Source organism: Sphaerodactylus townsendi, linkage group LG05 (assembly GCF_021028975.2).
Source record: "Sphaerodactylus townsendi isolate TG3544 linkage group LG05, MPM_Stown_v2.3, whole genome shotgun sequence".
Classification (NCBI taxonomy): Eukaryota; Metazoa; Chordata; class Lepidosauria; order Squamata; family Sphaerodactylidae; genus Sphaerodactylus; species Sphaerodactylus townsendi.
The window spans coordinates 104395952-104417888 of NC_059429.1; the positions used below are offsets into that span (position 1 = coordinate 104395952).

Below are 21937 nucleotides of genomic sequence, written 5' to 3' on the forward strand. Positions count from 1 at the left end.
TCACTAGGTTAAAACCCTCCGACAAATAGAAAACAAGCAAAGAATGGGGTATAGAACCTTTCTCCCCATTGTACTGGTTTAATGTTTGCATTTTTTTTAATGCAAAGGATCATTGAAAACTGAAATCCTCTACCTATAATCTGAACCAGCACAGTCCATTCTAGCACATAATAGTCACTTTCATTGGTGAGCAGTCTGGAAAGGAACAACTGGGATTCTCAGAAGAGAGGGTCTGTTTGCTTCAAAGAAACACAAAAACACATTTTATATTGAGGACCAGCCGAAAGCTGACATCTCCAGGACACACTTTTACTTCCATCAGTCAAGAGAATGAAAAGTTACTCACCTCTCCACAAGGGACTGATGTATAATCCCCTCCTGATGGTTTTCATCTCCTGAAACAAAAACCTAAGAACTCTTCCTTTGAAGTAGCCCAACTGAATAGACCTGATCAGGATTGCTTGTCAAACCCATACTCCTTCAAGCCTGCTTCATATTGATTAACATAGTAGAGTGTAGGGACACTTAGGTACATATGCCAGAGCACTTCTCAACTTTTGTGTGTGTAAAATGCTGTCAAGTCACAGCTGTGTTATGGTGACCCCAGAGAGTTTTCAGGGCAAGGAACTGACACAGATAGTTTGTCACTGTCTGCCTCTGCATGGGTTTAGAGAGTTCTGAGAGAACCGTGACTGACCCAGAGTTACCCAACAGGCTTCATGAAAAGTGGGGAATCAAACCCAGTTCTCCAGATTAGAGTCCGCAGCTTTTAACCATTACGCCACACTGGCACATTTACCAACTTGGTACCATTTAAAATAGGTGATCAGGAGATAAGATTTTTCCCCCAATTCTTCGTTATTCTGCTTGAGGCTTGAATGGGGATTTTCTACACAAACCATTTGGAATTGAAATTTCTTATTCTGGATTAACCATCCAGAATGTAAAATTGATGTTGTATCCATTATTTCCATCCTTACTGGCTGGACTCATACATCATCCTGTTTCCCATAAAGCAGTGGCTGCTCCATTGATCTTTAATTCTGTCATGATTTCTCACAATCACCCTTCCTCACCAATGGTGGCCAAGCACCAAAGGCTGACAGCTATTCATCATAAACAGGAGTCAGTGCTCCTTGTAAAGTGCACTTCCCATGTTTTCATCACACGCGTGCAATATTCATTTCCTCCCCGGAGGAACAGGTTCTGCTAAACCCAAAACAGAAGATGTGCAGAATGCTGATAGGTTGATCCCTCTGACATTGAAATACACTCCTGAGCAGTTTTTCACCATTCGTTCTGGTTTTAAAAAACAAAAAAAACCTTCTCATGACACATTGTATGCATGTTTGAAAGTGTAATTGAACAAAGGATGCATATATAATTGATTGCACATGTAGATATAAACAATAAAAAAAGGAAGCCAGTCCACCAGAAATACAGGGGAAAGGGCAAACCAGCGAAGATGCAAATATTTGCTGTGGAGGAATCTTGGAAGGTGGGCAAAAACCCGACTCCTGGCTTGTACATTTGAAGTCAATTCAGAATTTCTAAGTGTCGGATGCAGAGCGGGCAGGTCCACTGGACAAACTGCAGATCTAAAGGGTCTGTAAGAATCAGACTGGCAGGTTTAGGAAGAAGTATCTAGAAGGACTGGTGGAGCTGAGACACACAAATGGGAATGATAACAGCACAGCCGAGCATGAGCAGCTGAAAACAAAGGATAGTCATGTGGGAAAGGAAAACCTTGAAGTGGAAAAGGCAGAGACAGAACAAGAGCATGGAAGTGCAAGAAAAAGTACTGCATTATAGTGTCTATCATTCAAGTAGTTCTGCAGAATGTGTCTCCACCCCCTCATGCCTGTACCCAGTCTCAGAGCTACCCCCAGAGTCTCCACTACCCTCCCTCCTAAGAGAAAAGTCTGTGCAAGCCACAAAGTGGTTGAGCATCAAACACATTTATTTCACTTTTATTGAATACAAGAACAGTGAGCACACACGCATACACCACCAAGCACTGAAGGAGGATATGATTGAAGGGGTTGGGGTGGGGTTGGGAGGGACAAAAATAGGAATGGGGTGGACAATGGAATTAGTGAAGGAATGACAGAGCATTGCAGTTGGTTGGTAAGGTGCTTTTCAAATTAAAAAAGAATTGTTAATATTAATTCATTCATGCAATTGCAAGGCCAGTTTTGAAATCAATTTGCGGGATTTGGTGCAAACTAAGCAGTTGCATTTTCCACCCACCCACCCCCTTCTCTGGAAAGGGCCCAAGAAAAGAAAGAAGAGTGACCAGCTAGATCAGATGGCAGCAGTAGTGAAAACCAAATTGACTGGAAATAGTTTTTAAAAATTATGCATGGCTTTAGTACTACCACAAATAATAAATATTGTGTGTGTTATGTGTGGGTATCTATATATAAGCCACATCTTGCTCGGTGAAGAAAAAAAACCGTTTTTGTGTAATGGCTACCCATCAGACAAGCTGAGGAAAGAATCCAAAGAAATAAGTGTGTTTTAGCTTTTTCCACTAGTTGACAGGGTTGGATTCTAAGCCTATCGGTTTTGATGCAGTGCATCTCCACCAATGTTTATGGCACTCACCCAGATGTACACCAGGAGCAGGACTGTTGGCTCCATCCAACTATTCAACTTTTGAACTGATTTCAAAATCACAATGGAAGGTTGAGAGATTCCCTCTTAATGCCTTACATAACGGTACTCCCAAGATTCCCTAGTTGTTGGTTTCTTTTTTAATTGAAAGCACAAGGGTTTCTAGGAATGATTTGGCATTCTATTTATTATATGTGCATGCATCTTATTTCCTCTCCCTTTTGGTTCTGGAGAACTTCATAGGTCTCTAAAAACAACAGGAAGCGAAAAAAAAATCAACAAGAACCCTCAGACAGAATCAGAGAGAGAAGGGTCCAGTGGAAGAAGTGGCAGTGACTCTTAAGCATTTCAGCATAAAGCCTGTGTTGATGCTTTCACTGCTTACAGGGTCATGCCTGCAGGACAGAAGTAAATTCAGTTTCAGGAGACCAATCATTGCAACTCGAAAGACCAATGACCTAGGGTTTCTCAGAAAGTCAAAATAGCTTACCATATGGGCTATCACCCACTTTACCCCAATGACTTTCATTCAAATAAGGCCATCTTTCTAAGATATCTAGAGTCCAGTCATAGGTACCAGTTAGATGTGTTTCTCCAAGTACCAATGATGTGTTGAGAAGGGGAGATAAAAGACAAGCATGGTGAATGAAGTGCTTGTGAGCCCTTCTCTACCATCTAGAGCAGTTAGCTGGATCCCCTTGAAAACTGATGAATTTGGTTTGTCCTTACATTTTGTACCTGCTTTAATTTTCCTTCTCATGCAACAGATGTAAACAATTCATGGACAGCCCAAAGGAAAGTTTCCAGTGCCTGGTACCATCAGTAGCATATTCTTCACCTCCAAGTAGCGCCAGTCCTCACTGGGCATTGGCTGGTCCCCCCCCCCCCCCCGCCCCAACTTTCACAGCTTACTGTGATCTAGACAGGGATGCACTTTCAAAAGACAAGGTATCACTTTCCTTTATAAATAAATCCTTGTTCTAGCCTGTGCAAGTGTATGAGTCAATTGTATCTGGAGAGAAACAATGCTATTTTGTACTATTTCCCTACTGACTTTAGCGTTATCCTAACAGTCAGGTGGAATCTGGGAGTGGGTGAGCATGCCTCCTTGTTCACCTTCAACATTTCTTTGGGAGAGCTGTAAAACTAGTCAGAACTTCATTTCAGAAGCAGAGCCGAACACAGCGGCCAATTGGTTTGAGGGGATTACTAAATTAAAGGGTTGATTTTTTAAAAATAGTTTGAAGAACTGACACATGGAGTAAATAGCTCCATAGCAGCTAAATGCTTATGACTGAGACAACATCTTCAAGATCTCAGAAGGCGGTGAAGGAAGAAAACTAGCCTCCTATCCTTACCACGGCATCATTTTCTTGGGGCTGGAGGAGGATGGCACCATTTACCGACTTTGACTGGGTTGTAGTAGCACCAGTTCATTCTGACTTTCTTATCCACCTTCCCACAGTGCTGAATTCTGCCTTTTCCACCAACCAACCAATTACAAACACTACAGTGTCACTATGGCAATCTCTTTTGCAAGAGCACAGGTTAGGTGTGTGACAGACAAATACTGCCCCCAAGAGAGAGATTAGTGAATTTTTTCCTACTCTGTTTCATGGGATATCAGCATGATCTAAGAGTCTCATAATACATCAACCACAGTCAATCAAATAATTATAATGTAAAAACGTCATTGTCATACTTATCAGCACTTTAATTGGTTTTAATATCATTCCCCACCCTCCCCAGTTATATATAATATACATAACTTAAAAGCACATCCATGTGAAACTTCTACAGGTTGCATCTGGTTCAATGAGAAATCATATACATGTCATTTTGCTTTGCTTTAAGTGAAACCCAGTGAATTATTTTCATCAGAACAAGAGACTGGATGAAGAGAGGAAGGATTTTTTTAAAAAGGAAATACAAGTTTGGAAAATAAACAGAACCAAAAAGGTAAAGCAACAGAAGTGGCATGGAGCAGGGAGAAAGAATGATCACCACACATCCCAGATTGGAAAATAATTAAACAAGCATCATACAGGTGAATTTTTAAAAATTCTTTCCTATGCAGGGAATCATTTTGTGGTTTTGCTTGTTGATTTCTTGCTTTGTTGCAAAGCATTTTTGCTTTTCCATTCAGTGTGCAACAAATGAGCTATGTATCCTTTAAATGTAACATGCAGAATGGTGGTTTATTGTATTGTTAATAATATTATTACCATCATGGTTTTTTTTTCTTTTAAAGTCAGTCTAGTCAATTCTTCCAATTTTGTTTTGAAGAGGTGTTGGGTTTGTTTTGTTGCTGATGTTGGCTTGGTAATTTTTCTCCAGCATGTAGCAGCAGTGCAAGGATGCATTTTTTTGTTTCCTGTATATATAATATATAATATATTTGCTATTCCTTTTTTATTTATTTATTTTTGTCTCTCAACATTACTCTTGCAGCCAGGACGTTCTGTGTCTCATTGAGGAATCCAGCATAAAAGGCCCCTTCTTTACTCCAAATTAAAATAGAGATGTCAACTTCTAGAAACCCAAAGGTCAAGATTCCTGTACAAAGGAATAAAACATGAATTAAGAAAAAAAAAACAAGCAACATAGCGGACTTTCTTATTAAGGCAATATGCAAGATTTTACAGTTCAGTCACTCTAGCCTAAATCCACTGATTTTTCAGTGGGTTTAAATTAAGAGTAATCCTGTATCAGACTGCACTGTTAGCTGAATCAGTGCAGATTAGAACCAGTGCAACTAGAACGGCATGCTAGAGAAACATACACTTCCCCTAGAAAGATCTTGCCAGGATCTCACGCAAAGGTTCCTTTCATACTCTGGCTCCCTAAGATTGTCTAAACTGGAGATGTCAAGGACACAATCTGGCACTTTCTGCATGCAGTATATGTGCTCTGTCATTTCAGTATGCTCTCAATTCTTAAAATGTGCCTGGTGATGAAAAGGCATTGCCATTTAGTCTACAGTGAACGTTCAGCTCAAGGCACCTACCAGGTCAGCTAGTGCTAGTTGGTACGCAAACTGACTTTATCCCAGAGCCAAGAGCCCAACATTCCCCTGCAAGTAAGGTTTGCAGGTATAGAGCTTGAATACAAGTGAACACAATAGTTTTATTATTTTTCTAGCCAATGTTAACCAAATTAATGCTAATTTGATTCCCACTAGTCTGAATGTTGCTGATTTTATTCCTATGGATCTAAAATTGACACTGTTGGTTTTATTGCTCACTGGATATTGATGACTATTAATTTTTCCCGCAGGCTCATATTGATCTTTGATTTACTGCTTTAATTAACAAAGGAAGAGTCCTGCTGGATCACATGTAGTCCAGGGTTCTGTCTTACATAATGGCCAACCAGTTCCTTTGGAGGTCCAACAGAAGTGAAGGCCATCCCGTGATGTTTCCTCCTGGCACTGGATTCAGAGGCTGACTATCATTATGGTTAGCAGCCTATCCTCCATTAATCTCTCCAATCTCCTTTTAAATCTTTTGAAGCCTGTGGACATCACTACAGCTTCTGGCAGTAAAGATCACATTTTAATCATTTGCTGTGCTTTCATCTGTCCTGAATCTAATTGTTATGGGAAGCCACCTGGGCAGCAAAAATGTTGAAATATTTATATATTATGGGCTTAAGTCAATAAATGGTACCAGGTGTCATGATTGGTTCTCCTTCTGTATTGGACAGTGAAGATAAAAGCAGCCTACCACACACCCCTTTTAATCCCCCCATGGACAGCAAAGGGATGTTTCAGGAGTAGAGGCGTGAGAGCAGCTGTTCATCAGAAGAGGATGAACCAGCTGTTGATCCAGAGTCCTCGGCCGGGCCCTCAAAGTTAGGACTTTCTCAGAATCCACCCTCAGCACCCCAAGCAAACAGTCCTCCCAGTTCACCCACCCCTTAAAAGCAGAGTCACCAACGGTTACGCCTTGAATTAGATGAGCGTAGACGATCAGCTCGGCTGGCTGCTCAGCATTTGTCAGCAGGACCAGCTCCCTGAAGCAACATTCCTTCAGCATTTCTGCCCTCATGCTGATAAGAGACAGCTCACAGCTGTGCGTTTTTGCAGAAAGCAATTCGTCACCTCGACGGCTACTCTGCTTCGGTTCTGTGGATTGCTTAGAAAAGCCTGCTTTCTGGTAACAACCCTTGGACTTTGCCCCCTGGACCTGCTTTTTGGATTTGTGTTTTAGATTGTGATGACCTGGTGGACTGGTGAGCTTGCTTACTGGTTCTCAGACTGAACTCTAACCAGCGCCTTCTCAGGTACCTTAAGAGACATTTCTGACCTGTGTTTAACCTGCAGTAAACATCTATCAGCTGCTCCCTGTTTTCTGTCGTCCTTGACAGTCAGCCTGTGACAGTAACCTTCCCAGTGAACAATCTCTAATAAGCAAATGAGAAGTTTGGTTCAGGGGGACTAGTGCTATGGATCCTCAAAGGAGTAGTTCCCAACTCTCATTAGAAACTACTGGAATCAATGGGAAATTGGGGGACCCCCTTTGGGGGCTCATAAAATTAGACCTCCTGAACTCTCATCAGGAGAGTCTCCCAAAGCCACCTTGCAAGTTTGGTACAGCTATTTTGAAAAATGCACCCCCTAAAGGTGGAAAAACACAAAAAACACACAAAAAATCCCCATAGGCTTATTTTCAGGCATTTTCCTGAATATTTTTGGGTTTACCAAATCAGCTATTGGGGCTTTTTGGGTTTCCTGATAATTTTGAACCCTGTAAAACCTCAATCCGAATTTTACCATTTTTTTAAAAACTCAAGCCTACACACAGAGAATGTTAATCTTTTTCAGTTGGCATTCTTACCTCAACAAAAATGCCACACAAAAATGCCAGACTACTTTGAATTATGTTTTCCTAAGTCTAGAAGGGCTTTTATGGGTTCACATTTAAAAATGACTTGACACCAGCAGTGCTGTTGGGCAGATTTGATAGTACTCCATAGTCTCATAGACCCTGTGGATGCAGTAATAACCAAACTGACTATAGATCATATTATTTTGGATTGCCTTGAATTTTCAGATTTGAGAGCTCAACAGATTTTTGCTTTGCTTAAGCAGGACTGTCTTCACCTCTTAGTAACCCAGAAGACTTAGCTTCTAAACAGATAAACAAATAATTTTGCATGCAGCTGTAGTAAAATCATGCTGTAATACAGGCAGCAAATCTTAGGCTTCCCTTGTAGTGTGTGGTGGCTTATTGTTTATGACTTTTGTTTCGAAAACAGTAATTAAGAATATTTTAGAAGAGTGTAACTCTACTCCACATAGCAGTGCATGTTACTAGGCATGCAAGATCAAGCTACTTTTTGTGTCTTACTGCAACAGGTTATCTAGACACACCTGAGGCTTCTTGTCCTTTTCCTCTGGAGAGGGTTCTGTTTCTCGATATACTACAGCTTTGGTTACCAGCATGTCGGGATGCTGCAGCTTTGCTTCCTTGATTGCCAGAGCCAAAGCCTATGAAAAGAAAACAGTGAATGTTTCAAACCCATTCGCTCCAGGTGTTCTAACAACACAATATGTGCAGAAACACATATTAAGACTGCCACAGGAAACACAGAGAACTCTATTTGTGAAAGTGACTTTACAGTCTTAGCAAAGATTTTCTATTCTAAACAAATGGGTTGGGCTCCACAGATCTGCTGTTGGCTCCATTGAAGGCAACACTTGTGGGCAGGATCCACTACAAGCAATCTCTCTGCAAACCTACAATGGATTCCAACCATTTCTTATGTATGTTAAGTTCCCATGTAGTAATAATAATATTTATATGTGAGCTGATATTTCTGCACAGCCTGCAAAGGAGCTAAATATATTCTGTGTAACAGTCTTCACCCATTTCTGTAGTTCCTTGCAAGTGCAGATTTTCGGCATACAAATGTACACTGATTGTTGGAAATATGCATTTTGTTATATGAAGTGCTGCAAGGGCTTTGAAAAGCTCTATGCACTGAACATTTTGCCCTTGTTCAAGGTAAAGGAACCCTGGTGATGAAAAGCTGGCCATTCTGATCTACTATGAAACTTGAAAAGAAACCATCTGGGTCCAATAGTAGCATTACATTGCCAGAACAGTATTTTGACTTTTGACAATGACTTTGTAAAAATACTGTTGTTCCCTGCCAAGGGAAGCCATGTTGGGTTGCTTGGCTAGATAGAAGAGATAATATAAATAGAGAAAAATATGGCAAGAGTGCAATCAGGGAGGCAAAGAGACATGAATACTGGCTTTGGGCCACTTACCTTGGTGTTGGGCCACTGCACATATGTACAGTGGCCAAACATGGAAGCTGGTCCCTGCAGTGGCAGGCCTCTGCTGCAACTGCCCACGTTGGTGTCATGAGTGCATTCCCAGAGGATAGTGTTCTTTCAGGCTAGGAACAACCCCTCCCAGGGGCACAGAGGCCCCTTCCGCACATGCAGAATAGTGCACTTTCAAGGTACTTTGCAGCTGAGCAGAATAGCAAAATCCACTTGCAAACAATTGTGAAAGTGGACTGAAAATGCATTATTCTGCATGTGCGGAAGGGGCCAGACTTATGCCACCAAACAGTGTGGTGTAAGTCACTCTGGGCAATGGGCTTTCCTGGGGACATAAAAGCCCCGCCCCCCCGATGCCATGCAAGTGTCTCTTTGGAGACAGTACGACGGCACCATTTCCAGCTGCCACTCTTCTGCCCTCACCCTGGATTGGGCTGCCTATTGTTGTAATGGTTATAATGGTTATAATCCTTACAACAACCCTGTAATTCAAGTCAATATTATCTCCATGCTGAAAATGCGGGTGGGTGGGTGGGCTAAAGTGAAGAATGGGTTACAAGCCACCTAAATGCAACCCAAAGTAGAGTTACACCTTTCTTTGTCCACTGAATTCAATAGACTTAGAATAATAACTCAGTTTAGGATTGCACTGATAGAGATTTTGTGACAGAAGTGAGATCTGAAGCAAGAACTTCCCTGATTCATTGATCAATTTCTAAACCACTAGTTTTAAAACTGTAAGCCATCAGTTTCTAAGCCAAATGTCCAAACACCACAGGGGAGATCAGCTCGGAAGACTGCACTCTACGAACACATGGGACCATTAATCTCCCTCTTCATATTCTGAAGTAGAACTAAATATACAGGGAAGAATGGATTTGGAGATTTCAGCCATCTTAGCTTTCCTATAAAACTGGGAATGGAAAGCTTGGTTAAGAACGTTCTTACAGTGCTGACAAGTTCCCACAGACTTCCTTCATACCTGATCCTGGTCCACGTCTTCATCTCCTGTTATGATGATTCGCTTTTCTATTCTTGTTTCAGAAAATCCTCCTTTCACAGTCTGGAATAAAGAAATAAAGGTCATATAGCATTTTAGTGTGTAAAGGGGTAACTTTCTTTGCACAGCACCATCAACTGCATGAGGAGGTCTGTCACGATGCTTTCCCAGAACGGGACATGACAAAAAATAACAGTTTGTTCAAGGCCATTCCTATATACCATATGCAATTATAAGAAAAATGCATTCCTTAGCTAGCTGCCTCTTATTTTTCCTTGCATATAGTACATTAAAGTTACAATGCACTGTGATATTCATCAAAACACTCCATAACATTTGATGGTGCTCTCATATGGTGTTCTCCTAAACTGTGCTTACCTTGGTAACATGGGTGGTTGTGGAGGTGGAGAGAGTTTCTGCTGTTGCCCCAAAAAGGCTGGTGAAGGCTTCTTTCCCAACAGCACTGCTGGTGATCTACAAGAACATACAAAACACTGTCCATGTCAACAGATGGATCAAACAGATTCTGTTTTCTTTTACAACACAGATCCTTTAGAATAGAATAGAATAGAATAGAATAGAATAGAATAGAATAGAATAGAATAGAATCTTTATTGGCCAAGTGTGATTGGACACACAAGGAATTTGTCTCCGGTGCATATGCTCTCAGTGTACATAAAAGAAAAATACATTTGTCAAGAATCATAAGGTACAGCACTTAATGATTGTCATATAGGTCTAGTAAGCAATCAGGAAACAATCAGTAGTAATGAAAACATAAAATGTAAAATCATAAAATAAAATAAAATGTAAAATAAAATGAAATCCTTTATATAGCCTTACCATATGAAAATCTGAAGACATATTCAATCCATCATCTTTGTGACATGTCCCTTTTGCATTCCCATCAGGGATGTAATGTAACTCAGTGACAGATCATATGCTTTGCTTACGGAAGGTACCAGGTTAATATTTCGGCATCTTTGACTAAAAAGCCCTGGGCAGGGCTTGAGGTATAAAATGTCCAAAGTTTCACAAACAAATCACAAGCAAAGTTTCACAAACAAATCAGCGGACCAGTGGTGTTACATAGTTTTGCCTGACACCTCCCTGAATCAGGGGTGTCCAGCTCTGGCCTTCCAGATGTTCAAGGACTATGATTTATGCTGGTAGGGGATGATGGGAATCGTAGTCCATTAACATCTGGAGGGCCAGAGTTGGACACCCTTGCCCGAAATGAAAGCAAAAATCTGTCAAAGATATGACCACAATGTACATTTTTCAATTTTGTAGGTTTTCAACACTGCTGATTTTTTAAAAACTTCCAGCTATTTCTTCAAACTCAACAACTCCCAGGCTTGTAGAAACATTTCCCTTATTTTTCTCTGGCTCCATTGTGAGAATTTTTTTTTAAAAAATTCACACTCTGAGACCACATTCAGAATTCAATATACAGATAACATTGCAAAGATCCCCCAAACCTTAGAGAAGTCATGACAGTGCATTTGCCAAGGTCAACAAATTGCGAAATTGCACAAGTGAACTCCCATGATATATTAAAAAATTTCCCCTCTTCCACTGTCTCTGCAAACATTGAGCTAAAAAAAGCGTCATTTAAAAAAATCCTTCATTTCATTGGGCTGCTTTTCAGAAGTTACAGTGAATGTGGTTTAATCCAATGCCAGTCCAACTGATGAAAGTCCCTAATCTGCCTTCTTACATTGTTTTCTAAGATAGGAAGCACAGAAAAAAAACATTCTGGTAATTTCTCTTCCCAATGAAAAGGGATTAACTCCCAATTAAGACAGGAAGAGCAGAAGATCTACCAACCTGAGGTCAAATAAATTGTACCACCTTTTGAGTAGCTGTTAAGCAGCTGGCACACGAGCTGGAAGACGATGGACAGAGAAACGATGACTTGCTTTATAGTTGTTTCTGCATCCTTTTGTGTGAGACTAATGGTTTTAAATTACAAGTACAGGTAGATTTAATTATCATCCGATAAACATGTGTTGTATGTGCTCATTCTGTGCAGCACCAAGGTCTCAGATATTGTACTAATGGTCTTACACTGGCCTCAGGCAAAAAAGAAGAAAGTCTGCTTGTCTTGCGGCTTCTGTTTTCCAAAACCCCACTGAACCTTGTTTTCTTGTTAATCATGCTGGAAAGGAGACAGGAGGCTGCCTTGGGAAGTGGATGGAGCCAGAGGGTGGTTGCAGTGTTGCATTAACTTTCTGCTGCACTCCATGTTATCTCTTTCTCTAAGGTTCACAAATAGAAAAACACTCACTGGAGAGATGGAGCGAAGTTCTGTTGTTCCCTTCCCAGGCTTGGGGGTGCTGTGGTCCTGCAAAACACAACATATACATTGAAATTAAGGTGCAGAGAAATAGCTCATTAGGTAAGAGACCTAAATAAGAAAAGGGGACTCTTGCCAGGACATTTATTAGTTGAAACTTTCAAATGTCCCTTCCTCTAACTTTCTACAACATTATCTACATGACTCTGCAGATTTCCCTTCTCCCCTTTTGTCTGAGGATCAACAGATGGGGAGGATTCTCAATCTGTGGGATCACAAGGTTTGGCTTGGACTGTTTCTGTGGATGGAAGGACTTCACTGGCCCACTTGGCCTGTGTGGAGTGGGCCACTGTTTCTGGTGACCCCTTGTCCCCAGGAACAGTATTTCATGGGGAATTTAGGGGTGCAGCTGTATGGAGAGGCAAGAAAGTCACACTCCATGGAGGAAAATCCTTCCATCTCTGGAAACACTCTAGTAGATTCAAGCCTTTTGTCTGCATCAGTGTTTCCCAAACTGTGTGTCAGGACCCAATAGTGGACCCCCTTGTCCTTTCCATTGCTTACTTTTGTATTTTGGAAACCAAGATCTGACCCTGAAAGTGGTATCTTCCATGTTATACATTGATTGGTATTTTTTCTTCACTGCACAAACATGTTGACAAAGTAAAATGTGTCCTGATGGTTACTAAAGTAAGCTTCTTAGAATCTTGGGCAGGGGGTGATTAGAGAGAATAATGGAAAAGGAAAAGGTGATCAGAGGCTGAAATCTAACCTCCAAAGGCAAAGTCTGAATATGTCAGAATGTCACATGTTTGGGGTTCATTCTGGGGGCTGCTGTCCCCTTTGTATGCTGTTTGTTGGTTTCACAAAAACATCTAGTTAACCACTGCAAAGAAATAGAGGTTTGCCTAGAATGCCAAAAAACTTTAGATGAACCCTTCACCATTCCAAGTACATTTGGACTTGTGGGTCACCAAACCAAAAAGATTAGGAACTGCAGGCCTACATCATCGTGGAAATGCTTGATGCCTTCTCCCAAGGTTTTCAGCTGTTTGTCTATGATTTTTTACTACTTTCTCTAGTTTAGAAGCAAGCTAGCACTGTGCTTACATAGCAAAGTAAGTACCCTCCCGCCTCCAGCACTCATAAAACTAGCCTTTGCTTATACAGGTTTCAGATAAAATAATACATATATAATTTAAGTGTTATATTTATATCTCTTTTTCAAAATAAATACCTAAAGTGCCACAGGAGCTCCTCCATCACCACCAATGAACACTACTTAAACTGTACAATAAACGGCCTATTCAGATGCTACAAGTTCTAGGCAGGCTTCACATACAACAGCAGGACTCAGTATCACTTAAAGATTTAGGGAGTGACTATAATATGTGAGATGGCTACACACATCTTTTTCACCTTGTGCAAAACACAAAGGCATCTGCTGAAGAACTGGTGCTTATCGTAGGTCTAAACAGCAAGTGTCAATAATGTTATACATGCAGAAGAACAAAAACATGAAGTTGCCTCCATGTCACAAGAAGAAGAACAGGGAGTACTCTGTACACCCCAGTCGCGTAGCGGTCACAGGGCAGGGGGTTGCCCCAGGTGCGGCCATTGGAGTCACGTGGGGGGCGGAAAGTAAGGAGGCACAAAGGGGCTTACAAACACATTTCCCTTCCCCCCTCACAACAAGCACCCTGTGAGGTAGGTGGGGCTGAGAGAGCTCAGAAGAACTGTGACTAGCCCAAGGTCACCCAGCTGGCGTGTGTGGGAGTGCACAGGCTAATCTGAATTCCCCAGATAAGCCTCCACAGCTCAGGCGGCAGAGCGGAAATCAAACCCGGTTCCTCCAGATTAGAGTACACCTGCTCTTAACCACTATGCTACTGCTGCTCCACTCAGTATTCCTGTGCCTCTGGAGTCACAAGTAGTTCAGTGGTCACAGAAATCAGGATGATAGCTTAAAGAGAAATGAAAAAAACTCAAGAAAGAGGAGAGGTTCATATCCACCTGCCTTTTCCTACAGGCACTTACAGAGGATGTAGATATGGTTTCTGTGCTGACAATGTGTGAAGTGGTTACTGTCTCTCTTCCGCCTGTGGTGGTTCCATCAACCTGTCAATGAAAGCAGAAAACAGTGTGAGTCCATGCAGTTACAGCTGAAGCATAAGAACAATCTTTGCAAGATCAGCATTTTTAAAATTCTTTCATTAGGCAATAGAGGACTTGCTGCTTAATTCCCCACCCAATTACAACAAATGCATGATCCTTGATTTCTACAGTACCAAGCCACATTTGCAGGCTATATTGTTATAACCTCTAGAGTGGTAGAGTGGGACACAAGCTTTTGATGTTTTGGAAAAAGCTGCATTGTTTGAAACATGCACACATACAGCGTCAAAGCACGTATATTTTGGGGTGTGGTGGGGTTTCCAGGCTGTATTCCAGTAGCATTTTCTCCTGGTGTTTCGCCTGCATCTGTGGCCGATATCTTCAGAGGATCAGCTGAAGATGCCAGCCACAGATGCAGGCAAAATGTCAGGAGAAAATGCTATTGGAACATGGCCATACAGCCCAGAAACCTCACAATACCCCAGTGATTCCAGCCATGAAAGCCTTCGACAATACACATATATTTTATTTAAAGTGCAGTAGGCTTGTAACTGCCCTGACCTTGATGACCCAGGCAAGCCTGATCATATCAGATCTTAGAAGCTAAACAGAGTCGGCCCTAGCTAGTATTTGGATGGGTGACCTCCGAGGAACACAAGGGTTATGATGCAGAGGCAGGCAATGATGAACCACCTCTGAAGGCCTCTTGCCTAGACAACCCCATCAAGGGTTGACACAAATCATTTGCATTTGAATGGTGCATGCGTGCACACACACAACATTTATAACTACTCTGGCCTGGATGGCCAAAGCTAGCCCAACCTTGGAAGCTAAGTTTGGTCAACCCTGGTTAATACTTGGATGGGAAGTTCAGGGTTGCTACAAGGAGGCAAGCAACGGCAAACCACCTCTGTTCTTCTCTTGCTCTGAAAAGTCCATGAGCAGGTCTTGAGTTGGCTGTGACTTGATGACACTTTGTATTCACACACACTTTCAACTGAGCCCTCTGTGTTGACAGAGCAGCAAACTGGAGGATCTCCTCACAGACTCCAAACACACCATCCCTTCTATTTCAGCAACAGCTCTGCAACCGTGCAAATCCAGTCACAATCTTCCAAACGGTATCACACGGCAAGCCCTCACTTCATGTGCTTTGGCCATGGTGCCAAATTTAAGCGAAACTGGAAAACCAAAGTTACCTGTGTAGTTTCTGTTGCAGTGATTCTGTGATGCAGAGAGATCTCTTCTGCTTTTTTCAAAATTTCTGCTTTCATATCTGATGACTACCAAACAAACAAACAAAAATTAGCAACCCCTTTTAGCTACACAAATCTGCTGGTTTGCAACCTGCAGGAAGTCACGGATGAAGTAACTGCAATAGCATAAACCGTGTCCCGCTTGAATGTGAGCATTTTTTCTAATGCAAAGGGTATATGTGGTTTTCAAACAACAAGGTCTGTCGCTGCGTGTGTGTGTGCGATTAAAAACACAGGTTGATTCAAGATGACATTAAAATCAAGACTGGGAAAAGAACTCCAGTAAATTAAAGGGACTGAGGTGAAGAATTTAAACTTCTATATTTTAGTGCAAACAGAGAATTCTACTGAAAGGACTACAAGCATCTGCGTGAGGCTTGCTTTTAGAAATATATTAACAATTATTTCTCCATGGTACTTTCTCACTCTCAGTCAGGCTCGAGGAATCTTCATTTTTCTTACTTTCGGACCTCTGTGCAACCAGAAAAGAGTCTTTTTGTTGGACTCATCTGCCTTCCTAGAGGCTGTTCATCCCATCTAGTAAATTCTATTAACAGAGACTGAATTCCTTCAATACATGTGTTATTTGTTGAGTCCATGCAACACAAAGCAGACACAAACCCACCCCATGAGATACCTTGTGGTGGAACAAGCCAGGCAAATACAGTGGGTTAAAGTATGATGCTATCATGAAGATTAGGATTAGGAGATACATTTGAACCCCTCTGACACAATCATGCATTTTGATGTCAAAAACAACCATGCAAACAAGACAACAACATTCACGATGGTGGGTTAAAACATCTGAGAAATCTGTTTGGAGCTGCTTGGAAGTAAGCGTGCTCTTCCAAACGTGTGAGAAAGGACAGTTGATCAAGCAACGTCAAATGCAAGACACGCAACACAGCATAATGAGGACGCCAAGAACATATCTGCCGGCTGTGATTTCTTTTTGTACCTCTTCTGAAATTACAGGGGAAGCTTTATCGCCATCCTTGGCATCATCTTCCTGCTTGGGAGCTGGTTTGTCAGAGTCTCGAGGAGAAACCTGACTTTCTCCTTCTCCCTCACTCTTTTCCTTGTCAAGCTCAGGCAAACTCCGGGAGAAATCTTCAAAGGCTGTGCTGTGGTAGTCACCAATGACTGTGAAGTCCACCTCAGCCTCAAGACTGGAAGTTGAGCTGACAGTGATACTTGAACACTTGCGCTCGATGGCCAAGTGGTTGTCCTTTAGGAAGACTGAGTCTCTCTCTTGGTCTTGGTCCTCATCTCCTGTGTCACTTTCAGGAGCCCTGTGCCGTGGTGGCTTAGACTTCTCCTCTGTGCCCTCCCTCAATCCCGCTCTCTGAATGAGACAAAAAGGAGGAAAGAAGCTCAGGCTGTAAGTGCTGAATGACAGGTCAGAGCCAGCAAGACCCAACAGAAAAGAGGGCAAAGGATGCATCATAGGAAGGGTTTCAAACATATCCCAACTCTGAAATCCAAAATCTTTCTTATGGCACAAGATATGCACGGAGAAGGGAGGTGGGAGAGATTGGTTCCTAATTTTATTTGCTAAACTGCAAACAGAAAATGAAACCAGGATATCAAAAATATCACTCCCCTCCCAAAACATGGCTGAGTATATCTAAAGGCATAGTGGTATATTTGCCAAAAGCAGGTGTGCACAAAACACAAACACTTGTTAAGACATTTTTAAAAAAAGGAGTTTAAGATCGCATTTGACTGGGGACCAGAAAGAAAAGTGATACAAAGGGGGAAAAGGAGAAAAAGAATAGAAAATCAAATTTGTATACTGAGGAAAGACAAAGGCCAATCCCCGCCATCTGCACACACTTTGAAGGAGAAGCAAGAAACATTGTCAATTTCACTGAAGCCCATGTTGTTAAAGCTCATTTAAAATGCGCAGGGAACATTCCAAGAGGAACTGTGGCATTTGTGTGAGCAATTACATCTTCGGAGGGGATCAACATGCAACCTCAGGAAACCCCTAAAGTATTCACTCTATTGTGTTATGTTTTTCAATCAGTGTAATTGACAAGGAAAAACAGAGCAGGTCTTCCCTCTCCTAGTTTGCTTGGAAGGCCACACATACCTCTCAACTGCTTCAGAGGATAAATTTCAACCCACACTGGTTCTGCAGGTGGTTTTGCAGCACATCATCTTGAATGAATGAGTTGCTATAAAGCTTTCTTGTCCCTAAGGAAGTTGCATTCTTCTGTTAAAAATTCCCCTCTGTTATACCTTAGCTGAAAAGTTACTGAAGTAAATAGAGAGATCCTCAAGGCTAGTGGGATTTGGGTTAGATTTTAGGAAAAATGTTTTAATTTACCCGCCTCCTTATCCCTTACTTTTGTCCAAGCTTCTGGTATGTTGAGAGGTATGAAACAAGATAGCTTACAACAAACAGAGAAAGAGCATATATATAAAACATATATATATAGCAGCCCAGTTACTAGGGAAGGAGTCAGCAGCACACAGATCTCTACTGACTAGGGTGAGCTTGGACACCACAAAAAAGAACAAGCAGTTAGTAAAACAGCACCGAGACCTGAGAGGCCACTGGGGCAGAAGCAGCCTTTAAACTCTCTTCTTTCGGGGAGGCATTTACTGGTGGGACTGAGAAATCCTTTTCTTCCCAAGCTGGCTCTTGAAATTTGCTCTAGATTAGAGAAAAGGGGTTAGTCTTAAGGAGTGGAAAGGGAACTCTGCAAGTACCTTGGTTGGAGCAGTGGGAAGCTATTTGGTCGGCCAGCCACCAGCTAGTCAAAAGAAGGGAAGAGGGGAAGGGCTGACAAGCTAAGCAAGAAGGGGATTGTCAAATTAAGAGATGCAAGAAGGAAGAAGCTGGAAGCGTGAGAATGTTGCTGCTACGTGTGTATCTGGAGGTAGGTGGGAGATACAAAGCTCTCAAGTGTGTCATCCCTTCCACTCCGTTTTGCAACTCCATTCACAATGCTCTTTTGCCTGGTTTCATGTTAGCAGCTGGCATTCTCCATGTAGCCAAATCTTCAGGAAATTTTTACACACACACACACACACACGCGCGCACACACAAATAACAATCCAAAAGCTGATGGGCTTGCCTGGGCCAGCAGGTTTGCATTCAGCAAATGAGCCAGGCCACACACACATACAGGAAAAGGACAGGGGATGCAAGCAGCAGCTCTCAGTCAACGGCCATGTTGGAAGCCATGGCACATGATGCATTACAAAAAAAAAAGAAGAGTCACACAACATGCTTTATGAACTTTCCGGGGGGACAGTTCATCTGGGGAGTTACCACAGCTTCTGCCAAAGTGATTTCACAGCCAGAATCAGGAGAAGCCAGTTCAGCATCTCCTTCTTGCTCAGATTCAATAGAAATATCTTCTTTCCAAGAGGAAGGCTGAGAAGGTTCTCCTTCGCTTGTTCCTTGTGTGACGGTCAAGTAGACCATGTCAGAGGCTTCTTCGGGATCCTTCGTTTTTTTATCAAAAGTGTTCAATCCTGATGTAACTTGAACACCACTCTTCTCTGAAAATATACCTGCTTGTAGCTCTATCTGCATCTTTGATGGCTCTGTGGGAGCCTTACTGCCAGGACAAATTTCATGGAGTCCCTTTTGGGCTGTGGGTTGCTCATCAAAAGAAGGGTTACATATTTCTCCTTGTTCAAACATCTTAATTCTAGAAGCCACAGAGACTTCTTCCAGTGATCCCCCATGACTTTCCATAGGCACGGTGATTTCCTCCGATTTTTGAGCTGGAGTAATTTCTGCACCACATGTAGCTAACTTCAGGGGCTCCAGATGGGGTTTCTGTTTCTTGCTGGCCATCTGTAGATCTTCCCAACCATTATCAAGCTGTGAACATTCTTTGTGCCTTTCTGGGGATACTGTATGAGAGACATCACTTGATGCCTCATGTTTGTCTTTAAAAGAAGTGTTATCTTTAAGTATTTCTCCCAGTTTCAGGGGTGTAGGATCAAGAGAGCTGGCCAGGGGTAAAAGTTGGTCATTGGATACCTGCTTTACATTAGAGGATGTGTCCTGCTCCAGTCCCTCTGAGTCTAAAGTTTGACCCTCTGAATTTTGAGGATCATCTCTGGGCAGTTCTCCCACTCCACAGTGTTGTTCTTCATATATACTTTTCAGTTTTTGAGTTTTGATCTTTCCAGCCTCTTCTGCTTTATCAAATTCCTGGAATTTATATTTAGCTGGTCCACCTAGATCATGGGGCTCATCTCCAGTCTTCAAGAAGTCATCCTTTTCTGTCGTTTTCAATTCTGAGAGGTTATCCAAAGTGGGTGGTTCATCTTTAGTTGACTCTTCTTCCAGTATAAGCCTTTCTTCTATTCTTTCAGGATAGTTGGCATTGGCTGCATCTTCTAGTTCTTGGAGTCTACCTTTAGCCAGGTCTTCCAATTCAGACATCTCATCTTTAGGAGATTGTTCCAGCTCGGGATATTTTCTCTTCACTGATCCTTCTGAACCTGTTGATTTATTTACAGCTGGATCATGAATTACAGAGACGCTGTCATGTGGAGACTGGGATGAAACTAGGGTGTCATCCTCCTCTAACCATTCTGCTTTTTGCTGGAGCTGAAACTGATCTTTCTCTGAAGTTTTCATACTGCTGAAAGAATGCTTTGATGAGGAACCAGAACTGGATCTAGCAATCTCTATGGCTTCCATCTGAAGACATATCTGTGAAGTTTCAATTTCTTGTAACTCGGTTTTTCCCATTTGGGTTTCTGAAATTCTGCACAGAATGTCCACTTGGTCCGTGGTAACATTTGCCTCTTTCTTGTCGGATTGTTTCCCAGATTTTTTCCCAACATTCTGCATTTCATCAGTGCTTTGTTCTTTCCCACAAGAAAGCGGAGCTGCTTTTTCATTCCTCGGGGATCCAGGTTTTAGTTCCGCCGATGCTACATGGAAAGCTCTGCCAGTGGATTCCTCTGTGGTAAAGAACACAGTGGATTCCCTGTAATATTCTGAACCATTATCATTCAGCTCAGGAGAATCTCTTTCTTCTGATGAATGCTCTATAGGGTGCAACTTTTTCTTGTCCTCTGTGTTTATCTTCAGCTCATCACATTCTGTAATTGGTTTACTGACCTCTGATATCCTTTCAACATTTGTGGGCGAGATGGACTGGAACTTTTTATTTCTTTCTGTCTGTTCTGCATCTACAGCTAAAGCAAGCCTAGTGCTCTCCCCATTTTCATCAGTTAGCTGTAGTTGGGCTTCCTGCCTCTCCCCCGCTGAGGAAAGCTCCTCTTTGTCAGATGCATTTTTGGTCTTCTTTTCTTTTTCATCTGTTTCAGCAGAGCCCAAATAGATGATCCTTTCTGTGGCAGAAGACACTATCTTGTCACTCAATTTTACCTTAGTTTTAACAGCCTCAGAAACTGAGCTAGTTTTTAACACTTCGTTGTCCAGATATGACAAAACAGTTCTCTGATCATGTAGGATAGTTCTATTCTCTTCTATTGATGACTCTGACCAAAAAGACCTTTGTCTCTCTTCGGCTTCAACGCCTTCAGGTTCGGTCCTCTTCTCTGTGGGTCCTTTGAAGAGGTCCCTTGGTTGCTGAGGTTCAGTGCAGACTATAGCTATTTTTTGCTCTTCTTTTTCCTCTGCTGTCTGGCTGTCGGTCTCAGAAGAGAATTCTCTACTTTCTCTCTCACAGACATCATCTTCCCATAATGATTCAAAATCCTCTGGGCTGGCGATCATTTTGGCTTTTCTGTACATCTGACTTTTGCTTTCTTCACTAGCTTTCTCTTCTTGCTTTTCTGCTGACTTGAGTTCCCCTACTGCACTGGTCACTTTGGAGAAGTCCAAATTTCCTTGCTGCTCTGAACGACCTGCATGTGTGTCATCCTTCTGGATCTCAACCATTTTTTTTAGTACTAGTTCTTCCAGACCAGAAGTTTCTTTTTCTATAAATACCCAATGCTCTGAACCCTGCATTGCAATTGGAGCAAGAAGAGTAATCATCAAACACAAGTTACCTGAATAGATGATCATTAATATGCAACAAATGATTTGCCATTGCCCTTGTATTAACAAAATTATATCACTAGGGTATCACAAGGAGGTGATGCCTGTATGATGTTTACACTGACTGAATGGACGCTGCGACTTGACGGCACTTTCCACCATCTCCACTTGATTAAAAAATTGGAAATTCAGAATCTCATTATCTAAAATCTGAACAGAAGGTCTGACACATTGAGTGATTATTATCAATTATAATGATCCCAACATGGTATGACAAGATTCATAAGCAACTTTGTAAGGACAAAGGGAAGTTATTTAGCTACTCTATTAGAATAAAAAACATATTCATTTATGGCAGAATAGTTCT

The 21937-nt window shown here is 41.8% G+C and overlaps 1 protein-coding gene across 10 annotated transcripts in view; it reads right to left on the reverse strand.

Moving 5' to 3' along the window:
* Positions 1-1939: 1939 nt before the first annotated feature.
* Positions 1940-21937, reverse strand: part of EPB41L1 (erythrocyte membrane protein band 4.1 like 1) — a 206335-nt gene continuing 186337 nt past the window's right edge. For 7 of the 10 annotated variants that reach the window (XM_048497674.1, XM_048497677.1, XM_048497676.1 and 4 more), the window contains 10 exons: positions 18865-21534; positions 18133-18243; positions 16540-16926; positions 15525-15608; positions 14248-14328; positions 12202-12258; positions 10290-10385; positions 9894-9974; positions 7991-8107; positions 1940-5172 (listed from right to left, as the gene is read on the reverse strand). In XM_048497674.1, coding sequence (XP_048353631.1) covers positions 5164-5172; positions 7991-8107; positions 9894-9974; positions 10290-10385; positions 12202-12258; positions 14248-14328; positions 15525-15608; positions 16540-16926; positions 18133-18243; positions 18865-21534 — 3693 coding nt within the window. In that variant the 3' untranslated portion in view covers positions 1940-5163. The remainder of the gene's footprint in view (positions 5173-7990; positions 8108-9893; positions 9975-10289; positions 10386-12201; positions 12259-14247; positions 14329-15524; positions 15609-16539; positions 16927-18132; positions 18244-18864; positions 21535-21937) is intronic. The other 3 variants (XM_048497682.1, XM_048497681.1, XM_048497680.1) reach the window with 1 other exon arrangement.